General features: G+C 41.5%; 1 protein-coding gene across 5 annotated transcripts in view; it reads right to left on the reverse strand.

The window, feature by feature from the left end:
• Positions 1–22131, reverse strand: part of SPIDR (scaffold protein involved in DNA repair) — a 258391-nt gene that overhangs the window by 167846 nt on the left and 68414 nt on the right. For all 5 annotated transcript variants that reach the window (XM_061123279.1, XM_061123278.1, XM_061123277.1 and 2 more), the window contains one exon: positions 507–757. In XM_061123279.1, the coding sequence (XP_060979262.1) occupies positions 507–757 (251 nt within the window). The remainder of the gene's footprint in view (positions 1–506; positions 758–22131) is intronic.

Genomic DNA, 22131 nt, shown 5'->3' on the forward strand with positions numbered 1-22131 from the left:
CAGCCTAGGTTCTATGGTTCTTCACACACACACCAGCCAGTTTCAGGCCTGTGAATCCTTGCTCTCGCCAACTACAATCACAAAAGCAATCTCAATACTCTTTATTTCTACTTCCTTCTTTATACATAACTCACTCAAAAATAAGAACAGTCATTTACTTGTATTAACTGTCTTAAGATAACACTCGGAACACGGTTACTAAATAAAATTTGATAAACCCAAACAACCTATCTCCATTATGGAAAACAGTTTCATAAGCTGAACTGAAACAGTTATATTATGACTGAAACAATGGATGCTCAACTCAGACGAACAAATCCATAAATCATCTCCAGAAATTATAACTATAAATTATAACTATAAATCTATAACTGCTCATCAGAATTACAATTCTATTCTATAAATCTTCCTTCCCACATAAATAGATATTTTAAAATTAACATCTTAGGTATTTAGATTTTTTAAGAAAAAGAAAAAAAAAAAAACTGTTTTATAAAGTATTTAACCTTAAAAGCTTCTTCCTCTTTGCTGAACTTTCTGGAGTCTTGGGAAGTTTTGTCTGTTTCTTGGGTGTCTGTAAAATGGTTTCTGTAGATTCTACCCTCAGGTTTTTTCGTCTCTCTGTAACCTGTCTTCCATCTGATCCAAAATCCACATGATGTTTGTGAGAGGATTCTGAATCAATGAGCAAGATGTTCTCAGAGCCATCATCTTCTTCACTATCTGATGAATACTCTAAAATCTCGGTAGGATTTGTCTGAAAACAAAAAAATTAAGAGAAATGCAATTAACTTTGGAGAATTGTTTATTCAAATCCATATTTATACCATGCCTATTATTCTACCCCCATATGATTATATTCATTGAAATAACTTTGCAGACATAATATCTGTATCTTAAACTTCTTTCTTGATACAAAATCCAAAGTAAGCAAGCCATATACCCAAAGAAGAGATTAAACCAATTCTAAGCCAGACACTATCTCAAAGAATCCACCAAACCCAGTATAAACATTTCAATCTTCCTTCAATAAACTAAAAGAAATGTGCCACACATTTGTCAGTCTCAAAAACTGAACTAATAACATAAACCTGAATGCCACTACTCCTTTAACACCTACTGGGAAAAAAGTAATCTTTTGATTCTGAATTTTAATGTGGGGTAAAATAGTAATTTACTATGTGTTAAAACTCAAATTTTCTTTAAAACTGTTTCTTCAGATGTAACCCACTTAATTGACCAAAGAAGTCTCTAAGGATAAAGATGAAAAATTGAGTTTTCCCATATCATTCCAATGAAATATTTTCCAGAGGCCAGTTTGAAACAGCTAATAAAATTAATACACAGAAATCACTTGCATTCTTATATACTAATAATGAAAACTTAGAAAGCGAAATTAAGGAAACCATCCCATTCACTATTGCAATGAAAAGAATAAAATACTCAGGAATAAATTTACCTAAAGAAACAAAAGACCAAGTATACAGAATAAAACATGAATGAAAGAAATCAAAGATGACACAAACAGATGTAGAAATATACCATGTTCTTCAATTGGAAGAATCAATATAGTAAAAATGAATATACTACCTAAAGCAATCTATAGATTCAATGCAATCCCTATCAAACTACCAATGGTATTTTTCACAGAACTAGAACAAATAATTTCAGAATTTTTATGGAAATACAAAAGACCCCAAATAGCCAAAGCAATATTGAGAAAGAGGAATGGAACTGGTGGAATCAATCTTCCTGACTTTAGGCTATACTACACAGCTACAGTCATCAGGATAGTATGGTTCTGGCACAAAGACAGAAATTTAGATCACTGGAACAAAATAGGAAATCCAGAGATAAATCCATGCACCTATGGACACCTTATCTTTGACAAAGAAGGCAAAAATATACAATGGAGAAAAGACAGTCTCTTCAAAATGTGGGGCTGGGAAAACCAGTCAACTACATGTAAAAGAATGAAACTAGAACACTTCATAAAACCACACACAAAAATAAACTCAAAATGAATTAAAGACCTAAACCTAGGACCAGAAACTATAAACCTCTTAGAGGAAAACAGGCAGAACACTCTCGGACATAAACCACAGCAAGATCCCCCATGATCCACCTCCCAGTGTAATGGAAATAAAAACAAAAATAAACAAACGGGACCTAATTAAATTTAAAAGCTTTTACACAACATAGGTAACTGTAAGTAAGGTGAAATGACAACTCTCAGAATGGGAGAAAATAATAGCAAATGAAACAACTCAAAAAGAATTAATCTCCAAAATATACAAGTAGCTCATGCAGCTCAATACCAGAAAAATGAACAACCCAATCAAAAAGCGGTCAAAAGACCAAAACAGATATTTCTCTAAAGAAGACAGATAGATGGCTAATAAACACATGAAAAGATGCTCAATATCACTCGTTATTAGAGAAATGCAAATCAAAACCACAATGAGGTATCACCTCATGCTGGTCAGAATGGCCATCATCAAAAAGTCTACAAACAATAAATGCTAGAGAGGGTGTGGAGAAAAGGGAGCCCTCTTACACTGTTGTGTGGAAGGCAAACTGGTACAGATACTATGGAGAACAGTGTGGAGATTCCTTAGAAAAACTGGAAACGGAACCACCATACGACCCACCAATCCCACTGCTGGGCATACACCTGAGGAAACCAGAATTGAAAGAGACACATATATCCCAATGTTCACTGCAGCACTGTACAATAGCAAGGACATGTAAGCAACCTAGATGGCCATCAGCAGATAAATGGATAAGGAAGCTGTGATACATATACACAATGGAATATTACTCAGCTATAAAAAGGAATGCATTTGAGTCAGTTCTAACGAGGTGGATGAACCTAGAGCCGATTATACAGACTGAAGTAAGTCAGAAAGAAAAAGACAAATAATGTATATTAACATATATATATGGAATTTAGAAATATGGTACTGATGATCATATATTCAGGGCAGCAAAGGAGACACAGATGTGAAGAACAGACTTTTGAACTCAGCAGGAGAAAGCGAGGGTGGGATGACTTGAGAGAATAGCATTGAAACATATGTATTACCATATGTAAAACAGTCGGCCAGTGCAAGTCTGATGCATGAAGCAGGGCACCCAAAACTGGTACTCTGGGACAACCCAGAGGGATGGGGTAGGGAAGGAGATGGGTTCAGGATGGGGCGGGGGGAGGGGGAGACACATGTATACCTGTGACTGATTCATGTGATTGTATGGCAAAAACCATCACAACACTATAAAGTAATTATCCTCCAATTAAAATACATTAATTAAAAAATAAATGCAATAAAATAAAATCCCCTTTTCATCACACATCAAAAAAAAAAAGAAACTGGTCCTATGCCCTTATTCCCCTTTTAATGTCTTGTTTTTAAGAATGCTCTATTAATTTGTGTTTTTGTGCTATCTTGATAATTGAGGGAAATATCATCAGGGCATGGTGGATAGAACTGTTATGTAATACAATATAATTATAATAATAATATGCTTGAGAGCATAATAAATATTTACCTTTGGAATTAAAAAAAAAACCAAACCAGGAACTATGTATGTTAGAATGAGTCACTGAGTCTTTTTCCTAACATTTCCTATACTTTCTTCTACTCAAATTTCTGAACTACCAAATAAGTAAGATTTTTTGTTTTGAGCACCAGATTATAAAACAGGACTTCACATCAAGAGCCAAAACTGGGGCTTCCCTGGTGGCTCAGTAGCAATGAATCCGCCTTCCAGTGCAGGAGAAACGGGTTGATCCCTGGTCCAGGAAGATCCCACATGCCTCAGAGCAACTAAGTCATGCACCACAACTCCTGAGCCTCTGCTCTACAGCCTGGCAGCTGCAACAGCTTAAGGCCACACACCTGAGAGCCAGTGCTTTGAAGAGAAGCCACCACAGTGAGAAGCCCGAGAATCTCAACTGGAGAGTAGGCTCCCTTGCTGCAACTATGGAAAAGCTTGCACAGCAGTGAAAACCCAGTACAGCCAATAAATAAATAAGTAAATAAATGGCAAATCCTGGAGAGAAGTATCAAAACGTTCTTCTGTAATGTTTTCTGTCTTTGCCCAGAAACATGCTAAAACGTTTAAATGTGGTAGATATTTTCCTATTACCTGATTTTGCAAGTCACTCTCATTGTTTTAACGTCAGCAACAATGTATCCTTCAACATTCAAATTTTCCAGTATATTAGTAGCTGCTCCTAATTTAACACTACACTAAATTTTTAACTCATTAAATGTAAACTGTACATTTAGTTGAATGGGTTCTGTACCCCGTCAGTTCATACTGTAGCTACAGGGACCCTCACAAGGAGCCCTTCCTATTGATGGTCAGCTTGGACTGTGTCACTGGCACTGTAGCAGGCACATGGACACATGTGAATGAGGTCATCACTTGTGGGTATGTGTGTGCACATGTGCACTGGGGTGTGTGTGTGTGTGTGTGTGTAGGTTAGCATTACAATTTTCATTATTTACTAATCTACACACAAGGCAAAAGATTTATCACATTTGGCCTTTTGAGAATCTTATCGTTAAAATCTTTTTAAGAGCTTAAAAAGGACCTCACCTATTCCCACATCTCAAAAGTTTGGGTAGTCACCTGTTATCAGGTGCCATTTAAAATATGAAAAAGTAAATGAAAAAAGTGTCAAAAGAAGAGCTTCACCCCATAATCCTCTCCACAGGCTCAACTGTGTGCCTACTTTCAGTTCAGTTCAGTTCAGTCGCTCAGTCGTGTCCAACTCTTTGCGACCCCATGAATCGCAGCACACCAGGCCTCCCTGTCCATCACCAACTCCCGGAGTTTACTCAAACTCATGTCCATCGAGTCGGCGACGCCATCCAGCCATCTCATCCTCTGTCGTCCCCTTCTCCTCCTGCCCCCAATCCCTCCCAGCTTCAGGGTCTTTTCCAATGAGTCAGTTCTTCACATCAGGTGGCCAAAGTATTGGAGTTTCAGCTTCAGCATCAGTCCTTCCAACAAACACCCAGGACTGATCTCCTTTAGGATGGACTGGTTGGATCTCCTTGCAGTCCAAGGGACTCTCAAGAGTCTTCTCCAAAACCACAGTTCAAAAGCATCAATTTTTTGGCACTCAGCTTTCTCCACAGTCCAACTCTCACATCCATACATGACCACTGGAAAAACCACAACCTTGACCAGATGGACCTTTGTTGGCAAAGTAATGTCTCTGCTTTTTAATATGCTATCTAGGTTGGTCATAACTTTCCTTCCAAGGAGTAAGCGTCTTTTATAATTTCATGGCTGCAATCACCATCTGCAGTGATTTTGAGGCCCAAAAAAATAAAGTCTGACACTGCTTCCACTGTTTCCCCATCTATTTCCCATGAAGTGATGGGACCAGATGCCATGAACATAGTTTTCCGAATGTTGAGCTTTAAGCCAACTTTTTCACGCTCCTCTTTCACTTTCATCAAGAGGCTTTTTAGTTCCTCTTCACTTTCTGCCATAAGGGTACTGTGTTGCTAAAATATTCAGTTACTACACACTGCTCATCAGGGGCACATATTCCCCCCAACCCTGCCCTGCCAGACACAGCTTCTGAGTAAACATTAAGAACAGGCCACAAAAACAACCACAGTAGTGGATGCTGAAAACTAAGTTTCTCGACATGAAATTTTTGGATATTATTGAGAACTCCTGATTTAATTCCATGGTTTTGCTATGGAAAAACTTTTTCCTAAGGAAAATGCTTTTCCTTCAGTACTCTAAAGTTGTGCACTTCCCGCTAGAGCAGGGCTGCTCTGCATCAGCACTGCTGCCTTTTCACCCTGGATAATGTGGGGGCTGTCCTGCGCACCGCAGTGTGATTAGCAGCATCCCGGCCACTACCCACTAGCGGAATGAGCACGGCCCCTCCAAGCATGACTGTCAAAAGTCTCCAGGCGTCCCCCGATTGAGAACCACTGTCCTAGAAAAAAGTCAACAAATAACCAGCTACATGTGGCCTGTGCCAGGGACTCACATGAAAAACTCCAACTGTTGTGGAGATGGGGAGGTCAAAATGAAATAGTCACAGAACAAACTGGTGGAAGTACTGCAGCAGAAGTGTTGTTCAGGCTGCGTAGGAACAGGTAAGAGAACAGAGCCAGCTGGGGCAGAGGGGGAGGGGAAGAAGGAAACAGATGCCACTCAAATCAGGATTGGCCACCTAAAGCTGAATGCTAACTGTAGGTTATTAGGCAGAGAGAGAAGGAAGTACATTCGGGGACTAGGAATAGCACGACCACAAATAGGAGGCTAGAAAGAACAGAGCACACGCAGGGTAATCTACAAGAAGCAGAAGAGAGGGGTGTCGAAGGCCGAGCAGACCACAGCAGGGCATGCTGCTTTACTCTGAGGGCCTGGCGAGCCACGGGCAGTTTTACCAGGGGCAAGCCAAGGCGCTTGCTGGTGTGGAGAGATCACCCAGACAACATTCTGAAGGACAGACTCTACCATGGGCAGGTAGAGACAGCAGCTAGCAAGAAGTCTCTTCCATAATCAAAGCAAGAGATGAAGATGTGAGAGGTAGCAGGAGGAGACAGAAGCAGACTGGAAAGAAAATAATTAAGAAAATGTAACAATGCTTGAGGACTCCCAGATGTCAGAAATGAAAGTGAAGGCAGAATAAAAGGAAACCCGAAGCACTTGGTCTGGGCAACAAGAGAAGTACACTTACCAAGAAAGGGAATTCTGGGAATATATCTGGAACAGGATTGTTGCCAATACTGAATCTGGTTTTGGTATGTTAATACTGCAGCGCCTATGAAATAGCTGAGGTAACAATGACCAAGAGGCAGCCACGGCTTGACGGGCCTGGAGCTTAAAGAAAGAGATCCAACACGGAGATCCAAGTGCAGGAACCATAGGGACAGAAACTGTGCACTCAAATATGACAGCTCAAGGGAAAGATGGTCCACAGAAACCATGTAACAGAAGAGAAGGTCCAGGCTGGAACTTTGGGAATATCATCAACATTTAAGCTATATTCAGGTGAGAAGAAACAGAAAAGTGAACTCATTTGAGAAGGAAGAGATTGCACAGATACGAACCCAACACCATCTCAAGCTCAGCCCTGCCCTCAATCACAGGTTATCTTAAGCAATTTATTTAACTTTCCTATGCCTCTTTCTTTATCTTCAATTTGGAGAAAAAATAACATCTAACACATTAAGCATTTTGCCGTCATTTAATCGCTAAGTCATGTCCGACTTTTGCAACCCCATAGATTGTTGCCCACCAGGCTCCTCTGTCCATGGGATTCTCCAGGCAAGAATACTGGAGTGGGTAGCCACTTCCTTCTCCAGGGGATCTTCCCGACTCAGGAATCAAACTCGGGTCTCCTGCACTGCAGACAGATTCTTTGCCAACTGAGGTTTTAAGCATTTGATAAATGTATTAAATTTTATATTTATTTTCTTTTTTAAGTTTTTTTCTTCATCCCTAAGAGGATCTCTGTAAATGACAATGAGGAACATAACAAACAATGTCATCAGCAGCTGATCAAACACGAACAATGCCTTAGCCAGCAGAAGACACCATGTATTCTACATGAAGTAGGCACGTCCAATTTGTAAGAGGAAACAAAAGCCTTAACAAACTTCTTTGGGAAAAGATGGCAAGCAGCAGCACTTCAGCACATTTTCCTTTAGAACTGCTCCCCAAAGGCTGAAATCCTAATGAGTGTGGAAGAACTCTCCTCACATGGACACAGCGAGAAACGGCAGCTCACGAGAGCCCAGCTGTCTTAGCCCCAGCCTGACAGTAAGGAACTCACATTCTCTCACAAAGCATGCTGAGTGCATGAGCGCGCATGCACCGTGTGTCCCTGTGTATGCATGCAGAGGTGCCAGTGCATGGGACAGGAGGAGAAGGAAAGAGTCAAAGACCGCTCACAGGAGTCTGCAGGTTCAGAAGCTCCAGGTGACAGTTTATCTTTACTGTAGAAGCTGATTAATGAGAAAGGAGGGCTATGAGTTTTGGAACAAAAAAAGGCTTGGTTTCAAATCACAGGTCCCTATGTTACTGTTTCATAGTTGCACAAGTCACTTCACTGGCTCTGTCATTCCTTAGCTAAATGGAAAAATTCTTCCAGAAGTATTTTAAGAATGAGATAATATGACTACTTATTATGAAATAATTTAAGCACATGGAAAATCGTTAAGAAGTAAAAAATACCTGTGTTCGTTACCTAATCACCCTTCATCAAATATTAACACAGTACAAATTTTTCTTCAGTTTTTTTTTTCTTAAAGGCAGTTGAAAATTCCTGCATCTCTCTTCATGTTCTAGTTTTCCTCTGTCCTAGAGGTAACTCCCTCCTGAATTTGGCATTTCATCAACATCCTCTTTTTATTCTTCTTTACCACACACACAAATACTACAGAGTATTATTTTGTGAGCTTTCAAACTTTATATAAAATTTTTAAATGGTATCCTCTGAACACAGCTCTGAATGACCTATTTTTTCCATCAACATTATCTTTTTTTAAAATATTTATTCATGTTCATACATGTAGCTCTACTTCAGTGCTGCCCAATGAAAGATATATAATTTAAAACTTTCTAGTAGCCACATTAAGAAAATAAAAAGAAACAGATGAAATTAATATAACGACATTATTTAACCAAATATATAAAAAACAGTATCACTTCTCTCTCAGGTCTCACCAGAATCACCTTTAGCAGGCCCTTCACACCAGTCTGTTTTTGTGTCTATGTACCTCAAAACTCTCCCAGCCTTTCCCCACATCCAATTCTGAAGCCACTTCTGCACTTTAAGGTATTTGCTACAGCAGCACAACACTTCTCAGCACCAACCTCTGGATGAGTTCGCTTAGGCTGCCAGAGCAAAAGAGGAGAGACACAGGGAGATGGAGAGACTGACTTCCACCACCTTCCTTGGGAAAGATGACCAAATGGAGCCCTCTGAAAACTTTCACATATAATTACTTTCTTCAGGTCTATAGTCCAGTTACAGAAATAATATATCCTGAGCAATCTCAGGATATACTGCTGCTGCTAAGTCACTTCAGTCGTGTCCGACTCTGTGCGACCCCATAGACGGCAGCCCACCAGGCTCCCCCGTCCCTGGGATTCTCCAGGCAAGAACATTGGAGTGGGTTGCCATTTCCTTCTCCAATGCATGAAAGTGAAAAGTGAAAGTGAAGTCGCTCAGTCATGTCCGACTCTTCGCGACCCCATGGACCGCAACCTACCAGGCTCCTCCACCCATAGGATTTTCCAGGCAAGAGTACTGGAGTGGGTTGCCATTGCCTTCTCCTTAGCATGGTTCTAAAACCTTTACTCCTCCTCTTAAACTAATTATATTTGCTTTTTGTTACTTGCAACTAAAAATTAACTATCTGCTAAATATCTCAAAGTACAGAAAGTGTTCTATTAAAGAAACAGCAACCTAATTAAGGATATACTATGTGCAAGGTGTTACACAAGAGAGAAAATTTAATGAGATACAGTTCCATAATGAACCTGAAATCAAATAAAGGAGATATTGCAAGCACGGTTCACATGAGATGTTCCAAACGAGCAGAGAATAGAGACCCTGTTTCTGGCTGATCAGAAACCAGCAGATGCGCTGGAAGAGACAAAACCTACACTGGGTCTCAAAGGACTGAAGAATTCTTAGCATTTTAAAGATGAGAAAAGACGAAAGAAAGCACATGAGGCAGGGAAGGACCAGGGATATTCGAGATACACAGACAAGTCTTGACAGATGAAAGTGTGGAGTTCACACTGGGAGGCAAGAGATAACAACATAACCGACAAGACTGGGGGGGGTGTAGAGAACACAAATGTCCTCTCACATAAAGACAAATCAAGCAAGCCATCAGCAGTGGGAAGTAGGTTCTAAATTTATTTCTTGGAATGATGATAAATTTGGGCAAATTCACTCACATACTTTCCATGTGGCTTCTTGGTACCAGGGACTGGGTACGTCTCCTAAATCAGCAGGTGGATTCTCTACCACTGAATCACCCGGTAAGTCCAGCAACTTAAGTTACTACAGAATTTTAATGTGCTGAAATTCAGCACACTGGCAAGTGTAAATGCATTCACAGCCTACTACTTTAATAATTATTATTCTAAAACTGTCTGATAACCAAATAGCACTAATGAAAATACTGCAGATAGTCGGTTGAAGTAATGCACTACAAAAGGCCAAATTTCAGTCAAGACAATGGTGCTACCAACTGAAATAGAGGACACATTCAAGAGCAGAGGATGGAGAGAGAAGCTCTTCTTTGGAACACATGGAGTTTTAGATGATCACAGGACAAGCACAGACACACAGAGCCACCTAGCAGGAGACCGGAAATTCAGCTCCTTGACAAAGATGTCACTGGAGAAGAAATGATTTAAGATACCAGTGACACCAACCCAGAAGACATCCTCAGGGAGAACACGAGTGAGGACAAGCTGGCTGCAGCACTCTAATTTCTGGGTTCCGTGAACCGAGTCAATGTGCATTTATTACTTCCGCCTCATCACAGACAACCAACCTCCTACAGATGGTATGATAGGAATCACAATGACTCCATCTTACTTTGATAATCTGCAATCCCGTGCACCCAAGATGATAAAAAAGACTCCACTGTCTCACCCTTAAAATCTGCCAGTTATCCGGCAGTGCATACATGATGACGAGAGCAGGGACAAAATGGGAAGCATACATACACGCTTATGTGAGCGGTAATCAGTGGAAAAATCAGGAATAAAAAAATTCCTCAATTCTCCAAATAGGTGGATATTCAACATTTTTTATTTAAAATAATTTTTAAATAAGTATCACAAAATTTTAATTTAAAAAATTAATTCACACAACATTCTATGTAATTCATCTGATATTCTTTAAGCTGAAGTTACCTCCTATAATCCTATCCACAAATGTCTGCATGAAATGTTCAGGCAAGATTCTCATAAGTAAAGAACTAGCCCTGAACCTAAGCATCCTAGTTCCTATATCAAATCTCAATCTAAATCCATGTCTACACGTGCAGGGTCCTCCTGGATAGAAACCGTGTCCACTAACAAAGTCAGGAAGTCAAGCGCCTACCTGTAAGAATAAGACACGCTGCCGTAAAACAAGTGAAACCAATCAGCCAGATGAAACAACTCTCTAACTTTCAGAAATTACAGCTTTCAATTCTAAAATGTATAGATAGGTTGCACCAACAGCAACAGTGGAATATCAGTAACAAATGATAACCTCTTCAATTCTAAATGACACCTTTGTAAGCTAAATTACTTACCCAGCTGGCAAAACAAACGAAAGGTAACTAAACTAAAATCACTCCTTGAGATAACCAATTACAGGGCAAAAACAGCTCATTTTACTGTATTTTATGCAAAAACAAGCCTCACGCTCTGGTCTCAGCCCAGCAGGATCAGTGAAGCACCCTGTGCGCCCAGGGCCCTGCTCTGGGGGCAGCTATCGGCTGCACCCTAACTGGCAGGCCCATGGCTCGAAGCACTAGTTTCTGCTCTCTGAGGCTCCCACCCAATTACTGGCCAGCCCAGACCTGCCCGAGGAGATCAGCAAGGGCCAGGCCACGCCAAGTTCACCACATTTATCCTGATTCAGCCTTCCTTTCTTCAACTCACACTACAAATGACAACAGTCACAGGAATTTTAAGGACATAATAAGAGAAGTAAAAGGTCCTATCTGTTTAGGAGCTTTTGAATCTAATAACAACCACTAAATGTTTTTATGTAGGTTAAAAGGTGGGGGCAACAGCTAAAATGCTAAAGAAGATATGCCCTGGCAGCTGTGACAAATAAAACGACCAAAACTAATACAGCTCTTAAAAATTAATGGGAATGAAGAATATTGGCAGCTGATAAGCCAACAAGTTTAGTTATAAGACACTTTCATTTCCACTCAAAACTCTAAAATGGAATTCATTCCTTTAACAAATCAGCTGAATGCTGCTGTGCATCAGAGCATTCTGGGTACATTCATTCTGTGCATTCATTCTGGGTACAATGAATCTAGTGGTGGTGATCGGTGGGGGGAGTGGACACCAGAATCCACACATACACACACACACGTATACTCTCACTCCTTCATTAACGTGGGCTATTCTCTATCAAGAACAACACTGGATGTATAGAAAAGGACAGCAAAACCATCAAGAATGGAAGGAGTGTATCCTCTAGATCCTAACAGAATTTTATTTTCTACTGGGATTAAAAATCAGTAAAAGCAACATAATTCTAGATAATATAGTCTTAAACTAATCATAGGTGATACACTTTCACTGTTTACTTGCATGCTTTTTGTGACTGAAACTTTATCCATGAAAATCATTGCCAGCTAGTGAGAGGGAAAACAAAAGCTACAGATTTTCTCACACATTCAAGAAAAAAAAATTTTTTTCTGTGGTAAACAGGTTTAACAAGCTACACCCAGAGTTACACCTCTGTAAACCACTTGGCTTGCCTTCCCCAAACAAAATGTTTCCAACCTCAAATTCCAGCGCGATGAGAACAGAACTCAAGTCCTACCGACGTTTTGTGGGTTCACAGAAGCACCGTTTCACCTCATCTTTACAACCAAAGTGCCTGCTCTGAGGAGCCCAAGGGGAAAACAGCAAACAGCAGGGGAAAGGCTCATCATTAGAGACAGAGCAAGACAGTGACTGCAGCACTCAAAAAGGAAGCTGTGGGTCAGAGTTCACTGAGCAGCAGCTGAGAGCACAAAAGTGCCTGAAGGCCTGGGGCCAGCAGGGCCTCGCAGCAGAGATCCACCCAGAACCAGGATACCCCGGCCCAGTGAGTGACTACAGGACAGGAAAGGAAAGCACGCCTCCTCCCAGGAAGATGGTGCTCAACTGGAGTACAAATGCAATCTGTGACACAACCTGGCTGCCTCTCTCTCTGTCTCAAACATTTTCAAGGAAAGACACAGCCTGTCTTTCTGCAATGCAGTCTTTTGGCAAATAGGCAGGGGTGGCATACCTTTCCCTGGTCAGCTGGAGGCTAAGGAACATCCAACTCAGAGCACGCTCAAAACTGGAGCCTCAAATCTAACAGAGTGGAAAAATGACCACACACTCAAAACATTAATCTATTCATTTGCAAACAGAATCAGAGGCAAGACACAGGCTGTTGCTGGTTATGAGCCAGACTGCTCTTTTTCATGGCAAAGAATTAGAATCGTACACAAACTATTAGGTACAAAATGAGACCACGGGCGTTCCCCTGTGGCTCAGTGGGTAAAAAAATCCACTGCAAGGCAAGAGACACAAGAGAGGCAGGTTCAATCCCTGTGTTGGCAAGAACCCCTGGAGGAGGAAATGGCAACCCACTCCAATATTCTTGCCTGGGAAATTCCATGGACAGAGGAGCCTAGAGGGCTACAGTCCATGAGGTCGCAAAGAGCTGGACACAACTGAGAAACTAAGCAAGCAACCAAAGCTACAAGGGTATGCAGTACAACACAGGGGACATAGTTAATATTTTCTAACTATAAATGGAGTATAACATTTAAACATCACTATATTGTATACCTGTAACTATATAATATTGCACAGCGACCACACTTCAATTAAAAAAAACTAAACTAAAGCAAAATAAAATCCTACACAGTGCCAAATGGGGTGGGTGGGAAGTCAGAATGGAGGGAGCAGGCTGGAGAAGGCAGAAGGCTTCCAAGGAAACAAGCCAGGGAAGTGCCCTAAGGAACAAGGCCAGTACACAGCCTCACAGGGCCTAGGGAAGCAGTCTCCAAGCATGGTGCCAGGAGGTGTTAACAGGCATGAAGAGAAAGGCAGAGGGGGGGCTCCACAGTCAAGGAAATGGGAATAAACATGGAAGAATGAAATTAAATGCTGAGCTTTCTCAGGAGCCTTGACTACATCCTTCCATCTGTGATCTCTAAGAGAGGGCTGTAGTTTTCCATAACTTCTACTTCTGTCTGTTTAAATATTGTAGACTGAACATAGTTTAACATTTTCTTGACAGCTATTCTCATAGAGAAACATTACTTAGGATGTTGAGGTGTGCAGTTCTGCACGTACCAGACAGGCTTCCTTTCCCACCATTTACAAGACTGCTGGTGGGCCTCAAACCTGCGATGCTCAAGCTTGCTCCTGCTGCATTTCTGACTATCAAAGTCACAGACTTCTTGCTTGCTCTGGGTTTGAAACCAGGAAACAGCAGCTAGGCTCAGTGCTGGACAACAGGAGGACCAAAAAGATTAATAAAATATATACTCTGCTCGTTAGACATCTCTATCTGGCTACTTGCTTACAACTGAGTGAAGCCAAAACGCTCACTGTAAAGCAAATCTAAAAGCAAGTATTTCAGAGGATCCAGGCCTTGCTCCAGATCCAAAGTTAGCTGAAAGGGTCCCAACTGGACTTCAGGAAGGTAGCACCTGACCATATCTTATATACAAACAGATGCTTCTTCAAAATAATCAAACCTCATCAAAATAATCCTCACAAAATTCCTTTGAGATGAAAGAGGACAAATTAGGTAAACTAAAATAGAGAAAATGACTTAAACACAGTTGTGCAGTCACACAAGATAAGGGAATAATCTCAGGAATCCCCATTATCCACACAGAATCCTAAACACTTATCAGCCTCTGTCTAGAAAACAATGCCAGGTGAAGGAATAGAGGAAATCTTATACACACACATATATATATACACACACATGTATACATATTTAACTTTGACAGCTACAGAAGTACAGGAAGGCAAAACTTAAGAGAATTCTGTCCACAGAAGAAATCTGTCCTGCATATTTTTCCATAACATGAGGGTTGACAAAGGTGATACAGCAAGCACTTTATATTAAGGTATTTAAAGGGTGTAATGTTTCATAAAGCTCATTTCATCATTATTTCAATAACTAAAAAATGTTTAATACAGTTAGAAATTTTATTTGCTACAATGAGCCAAAACAATATTATGGAGGTAAGTCAACTCTGAAAATGATTACTCTTTAACATTCATGCAGGAACATGAACTATGAAAAGAAGTACCAGGCTGTTTCAGTCCCTATAAAAGCCAGAAACAGTAAAGTAGTCCACCCTTAAGAAGATACTTGATTTAAACTATAAATTCAAATAAAACAATGTTTATCTTTGTGAAATTTTAAACACCCATGATTCTATAAAGTTATGTTGGGCTCGATACATGAAGTAATACAGATTTTACTTGAAAAATAAAGATAATGCTGACTAAAATTAATTCACTAAAAGAACATATTTGAAATACAGTTGTAACTAGAACATTCTATATGTACATGACACTACATAAAGACTGTACAGCAGAACATTTACAACCAGCAAAAATTCTGTGTGAGTTTCTGAGCACATATATGGAGCGCTCAGGATTAACGCACAAGGTGAACCAAGCACGTGTGCTCAGAAGGGTTGCTTTACTCGCTGGCTCTTGACTGGCACTAGAGAGCTGACCTCTCGGAATATTCAAACTGATACAAACATTTTGCACACTTCGGACCTTGGCCACACTGTATTGTTCTGTCCAGATGGTCTGTGCAAACAATGTAATTCATGGTAAGCATCTGCTTTCCTTCTGGAACTGGGTTTGGTCACTGCAGCCAGTCACCAGGCACTGTTATGGGGACAACCAAAACTACGCGGAACCAGTGAGCTTACTACACTCTGCAAGCGCTGCTGCAGGTCGAGATGAAGCGTGTCCTCTGCGACCCCTGGGCGAGGACTCTTTGAAGCTTGTGCCTGGTCACCCAACTTCTGAAACACCTTCCCCTGTGGACTGTGTTTAGTATCATTTGTTGTAATAAATCAGAGCCTCAAGTATAATGACTTCCAAATTCAATGATTCCTCCTGACAAATCACTAAATCTGGAGAGGGTCTTAGGGACTCCAGACACACAGAGTTCATAATTTTAATACACTTTCCATCATTTGAGTAGAATGAAAGGTACAAAGTTATCTATACAACCCTGGCAATCAGATACAGTTCTTTTAATAACATATATGTTACATGACTCAGAGAAATACCAATCTCCATTCATGGAAACTATTTATAGTTAGAAAAATACGGTTTTAAATCAGATCACCATCTATAACACAGGATGGCAGTTTTGTTTTTTGTTTTTTTTGGTAAAGGACCAGATGGTAAGTACTTTAGGCTTTGAGGGCTATACAGTGTCTTTCATAAATACTGAACTGTGTCACTGCAGCATGAGCACCGTAACAGACAGTGCAGAAACCAGTATGCATGGCTGCATTTCAGTAAAACTTTATTTGTAAAGACAGGTAAGGGGCATGATGTAGTATGCAAGCTACAGTTTGCCAACTTCATTCCAGAACAAATGATTTTTCTCAATTTCTTTCCTAGGTAAAGAAAACCACATATTAAAAATATAATACAACAAAAAGTAAACAAAGGAGAATACCAAAATTCTTTCTTCATCACTCAATGTTGCTATAATAAAACTCAAATTACCTAAATCATAAATTTTAAAAATCAACTTAGGATCTGCTGATACCTTCTATGAACTCAGTATAATACCAAAAGTCATGAAAAGGCAATCCAGGGGTAACTTCCTGGCTCTCTGGCACTGGGAAACTCTAGCCTAGGTTTTCTATTGCTTCACAACAAATCACCACTAAGTCAGAGGCTTGAGGCAACATCCATTTATTAGCTCACAGTTCTGGTATTCAAACCTTTATCCAGGGCAAGAGAGTCCAGGCTGAAGTCTCTACACAGAGTCCCTAAAGGTCGGTCAAGGTGCTGGCAGGCCGCTTCTCACTGGGGCACAGGGTCCTCTTCCCAGTCCCCACAGCTGTAGAAGACAGAGCTCCTCACAGCCTCTGGACTGAGGTTCCTGCTGCCCGTCAGCTGGGGCTGGTCCCAGCTGACATTACTTCCCACAAGGCTGCCCCATCTTCAGATCCAGCAACAAACAGTCCTGTTCCTGTGGAATCCCCACAGAACCTCCTGCAACTTGTTCTTACAGTCAGAGTGTAAACAGTTAATTTAGACAACAACTGGATTCAGAACTGCTCAATGAATATCTCAAAGTAAGCCTAAAAAAATTAAAGCCCTGAAAAATCACTGAGAGGTTTTGAAATGAGCTTTTTTATAGAAATGGTCTGACCTTAAGAACATTTAACCCAAGCTTCTGAGACAACTGGAGCAGCACTAACGCGAACCTAAAGCGTTCAGGGACTGTATGACTTTGAATGAGGTCAAACAAACATGCTCATCATGTGAGGTTCTTAATCATACTTGATAACTATCACAAAAGAACAAAACAAGAAATTTCTAACAACTTGAGACCATAAACCAATTAAAGCCATTTTCTTGTTGCTGTGCTCAATTGTGTCCGACTCTTTTCGACGCTATGGACTGTAGCCCACCAGGCTCCTCTATCCATGGACTTTTCCAGGCAAGAATACTGGAACAGGTTGCCACTTTCTCCTCCAGGGGATCTTCCCCACCCAGGGATCAAACCCTTGTCTCTCGCATCTCTTGCACTGGTAGGTTGAATCTTTACTATGAGCAGCACCTTGGAAGCCCGTGAAATGCCTTGCCTCTGTCTTTTCTACCAGGCAAATTCTTATTTAATGCTGAAGACTTTGTTAATCCATCCATCATCTTCAAAGTCCTCTCTACCCCAACGTTCTATTATGAGTGAACACCCACACATCCACCACTGAGGGATACTCCCACACTTTGCATAGCATGTATCTACTACAGAGTTCCTCCTAACCCACAAAGGGCTTTTCTTTTGCCAACACTACACAGTGTACCCACTTCTATTACTGAATTTCTTTATGCTATTTGTCTTCTTCTTTGAGACTGTGAGCTTAAAAGCCTAACCTGTTTTATGTATGCATGGCTCCAAGAGTTTAGACTGGCATACAGAAATTTTCTGTGAGAGAGAATATGAAATAAGTAGGTTCTGACCACATCACTCACTGAAAACTTCTCTTTATCTGATCTCTAGATAACAACAGCAGAAATCAATTTTTTACACTATATACCCTTCCCTTATATGCTAGGTACAACAGTTCCATCTGAACAGCAACAATGGGGAAATGAACTTTGCACCACTTCTGCAGTTGGTAGAGAAGGAAGCTAAAGAGGTTCCTTCTGCTTTGGGAGGAGAGCAGATTCTGTCTACATTAGATAACACACACAAAAAAAAGACCCTCTGGGTGACCACAACCAAATTTACAGATACTACTCAGATGAGAGGGTAACCACCTCCGCTCTGACCTATTGTTACACCCAGGAAACTAACTCTTCAGGAGAGAAATGTGAAATCAGGTCCTGTGAAAGAAGATGAGATTAACAGAAAGCAACAGACTTGAAGTGACCATAGGAAAACAGTCGTGAACAATAGGATCTTTTTCAGACTAGGGTGAAAATATTTCTCTTTCCACATGTATTTTGTCCCCCAGATGACAAGACTCTTAAATATACCATAGAAAAGAAGTTTTTTCTACAAAGCATCCCCTCCATAACTGCCTGTAATGACACAGCAACCAAGAAACACGAAGCTTGTGCTGGGGACAGTCAACTGGTGATTTCCTGCTAGACTTTCTCAACTCGGAGGGTGATGAAACGGCCTGGTGTTGCAATGCAGTTATGGCTTGGGTGAAAACGCAGGGCATCCAAGGCAGAAGTGGCCAAAGACAGTGGAGCCCAGCAGGAAGTTGTTCCTACAAAGGAAATTGCAGGTTCTAAGATGAAGAGGAAGTCAAGAGGGAGAATTAAGTGTCTTAAGAACTTGAGAAAATACTGAAGAAACTACTTGTGGTCTCACACATACTTAAAACCTTATGTAGCATATTCAGGTTATCATTAATTATAAATTTGAAACTTTGCCAATGCAGTTCAGGGTAAAGTTCACCCACAGTGGAGATTTCTAGATGGCTCAGCAGTAAACAATCTGCCTGACGATGCAGGTTCAATTCCTGGGTCAGTAAGAGCCCTGGAGTGGAAAATGGCAATCTACTCCAGTATTCTTGCCTGGGAAATCCCATGGACAGAGGAGCCTGGAGGGCTACAGTCCATGGGACCACAAAGAGTCAGACACAACTTAGCACGCACATATGCCTCACGTTTTTACGTAGAGAAGTCAAATCATGTCTTCATTAACTGTCTGTGAGGAGCTGCTGTTTGCCTCTATTCCTTGTAGGGAGCTCTTCTGTAAGAATATCTATGAGGACACTGACTAAAGGGTCAGAGGAAGACCACTCTCACCCATCTGCTCCTACAATGAGAATCCTGGTGATATTCCTCTTCATTTTACCATGTCCTGCACTGTCCTTCTCACATTCAAATGCTCCCACAAGGAGTTTCCAGGCTCCATAAAAATGGTAGATTCTCTGAAAGTTTATTTTCATTTGCTGGTAAGATGTGTCCTAGCCACAAAGAACATACTACTAGTCAGCTCTTTGGCAATAAATGAATGAGCACAAATGATCATTTTGAGTTTAAAACAACTTTCACAGTGAGACCTAAGGACTCTCTGGTAGAAGCTGTTTCTGTCTCCTTCATCTGTGCATGCATGTGTGCTACGTCACTTCGATCGTGTCCAACTCTCTGCGACCCTATAGACTGTAAGCCCACCAGGCTCCTCTGTCTGTGGGATTCTCCAGGCAAGAATACTACAGTGAGTTGCCATGCCCTCCTGCAGAGGGTCTTCCCAATCCAGGGATGGAATCCTGCAATGCAGGCGGATTCTTTACCACTGTAACAGACAACAGAAACTGAACAGAAACTTCATATCCCAGGACTGATGGGATAGGATGCTTATAAATATTCACAGAACATACCTTTCCATCATTAAGCAAGAAAGAGTATTGCATATATGTTTTTAGTCAATAACAGGCTTTACAAATATGAGTAGTGGCATTAACAAGGAGACCATTCACAGGTTTCATACAAGACCACATGTGACTTTCTTTCCCAAGTCTGGAAAGTAAGTGACCATGTCAATTTCTCTCTAGCCCGACTCGCAGCATGTTTAGAAGTAAACATTTAGAATAATGTGAGGCACCAGAACCTGCTTTTTATTCTGATTTCCAAAATCACGTTCTGGTATTCACTATTTTACTCTAAATGACCTGCGCTCAAGAGTGAGATCTCCCTTGAAAAACCACATTTTTTTATATCTCAACAGTCACTGAAATCATCATCCTACACTTTTTAATCTGGCTTCTGAACCCCTGTGTTCTTAGATCTCCATCTCCCTGCCTCACTTTCATTCACGGACCAAACACCCCTGAGCGCCAGGTGCTCTGCTGGCTGCTGCTGCACAAACACCGAGGTAGACGTGGGCGAGGTGTGGGTGGGGAGTAACCTGCTCCGCGGAGAAAACCACGCCCCACGGCAGGAGGAAGGACAAAGCGCTATGGGGTGGGGGGAGGAGCAGGGCACGGAGCCATACCCGGGGTGGGCGCAGGGAGGGCTCCCAGGAGAGGCAGAGAGGATGACCCTGTGAACGTCCTGGCCGCCGGTAGTGGAGTTTCTGGCCAGCTGCTTAACTTCATTATGTTCACGTGTGTCCACTGTCTTAAACACGTGGGTGTGCTTAGCAACATGCACTACCTGTGCCCTTTGAATGCTGTCCACAAGCTCTACCTGAGTTTCCTTTCTATCCTGTGTAACAAGGTTCCACAAACTCAGGGGACTGCAGTCACGCTGGCTTATTACCTAGCAGTTCTGCAGGCCACAAGTCTTGTTTGTTTTTCCCTTGTGCTTTTGTGGCTGTGTCAGGCAGCATATGGGATCTTAATTCCCCTATCAGGGATTGAACCCATGTACCCCCTACACTGGAAGCAGGGAGTCTTAACCACTGGACTGCTGGGGAAGTCCCTTGCTCATTTTAACTAAGTCTTCTGCTCAGGGTATCACAAAAATGACATCAAGGCATGGCTGGGCTTAGTTCTCCCCCAGACTCTGGAGAAAAATCCAGTTCTAAGCTCAATCTTCTTGTTGGTAGAATTCAGGTCCTTCTGACTTTATGACTGAGGTCTCCACTTCCTGGCTGGCTGTGGGTCAGGGCGCACTCTGAGCTCCCAGATGCTACCACAGTCCTTGCCCTGTGGCCTCTTCCAACTGTGAACCAGCAATATTACATAAATCCCTTTTCTGCCTCCAATTCTGACTCCCCCATCTCTGACCTCTAGACCCAGATGGAAAGGGTTTGTGGGCTGAGGCCAGGCCCAGAGGATCAACTCTTGTCTTCAAGTCCACTGAGCTAAATACAAAGTTTAATCAAGGAGTAAATGCCACCCGGGTCACAGTTTCAGGTGCCATGCAGGATTCAGCAGGAGTGGGGTATCGGGGGTCATTTCAGAACTCTACCACAATTTATAAAGAAAACACAAAAACCACAAAAAGCTGGAATCAAAATACTTGTCATCAAGGAAGAATTTTATGGCACCAATGAGAAATAGAGTACAAGTTTCTTTCTATGTAAGGATTTTATTTTTCAAACTCGAGATTGCAAAAACCAAAAAATTACAGACAACAGTCAAATCTATGCCTCCTGCTTTTTTACCCTTAAATCACTCATCTTTACAAATGCCTGAGACATTTATATTTGAATCTCTCTCTCAACCTCACATAATACAAGCGAATTTATAGCCTTCCCCTTTCTGAGATTTTTGTTACACCCGCCAGCAGCCAGTGTTCCAGTCTACCAGCCTCAGCATGATGACTTTTATCTTTTCCTCTATGTTCTCTGTGACAACAAGCCAAACCGAAACTAATTCATTAACAGATCTTAATACTCCTTCCTCTCTCCATTCCAACGCACATTCCATCTGGAACAGGGTCATTAGAAACCCAACTTGACCTCCCCTCCCTGGAATTGTCTTTTCTTCTCCCATCCATGCACAGACTGGCTCCGCTCTGCCCATGCCAGTGAAGTCCTCAACAGCCCCCTCAGCCACCCCCACTTGGGAATCAGCGCGGCCCCCTTGTCCCAGTCACAGGGAGCTCCTCATGCCAGTACCCAAGGCCAACACTTGGCATTCCCTGGGCCCGGAACTCACACTTCAAGGCCCGCAATCCCACTTCACACCAGAGTCGGCCTCAGGGACTCCT

Source organism: Dama dama, chromosome 21 (assembly GCF_033118175.1).
Source record: "Dama dama isolate Ldn47 chromosome 21, ASM3311817v1, whole genome shotgun sequence".
NCBI classification, from domain to species: Eukaryota; Metazoa; Chordata; class Mammalia; order Artiodactyla; family Cervidae; genus Dama; species Dama dama.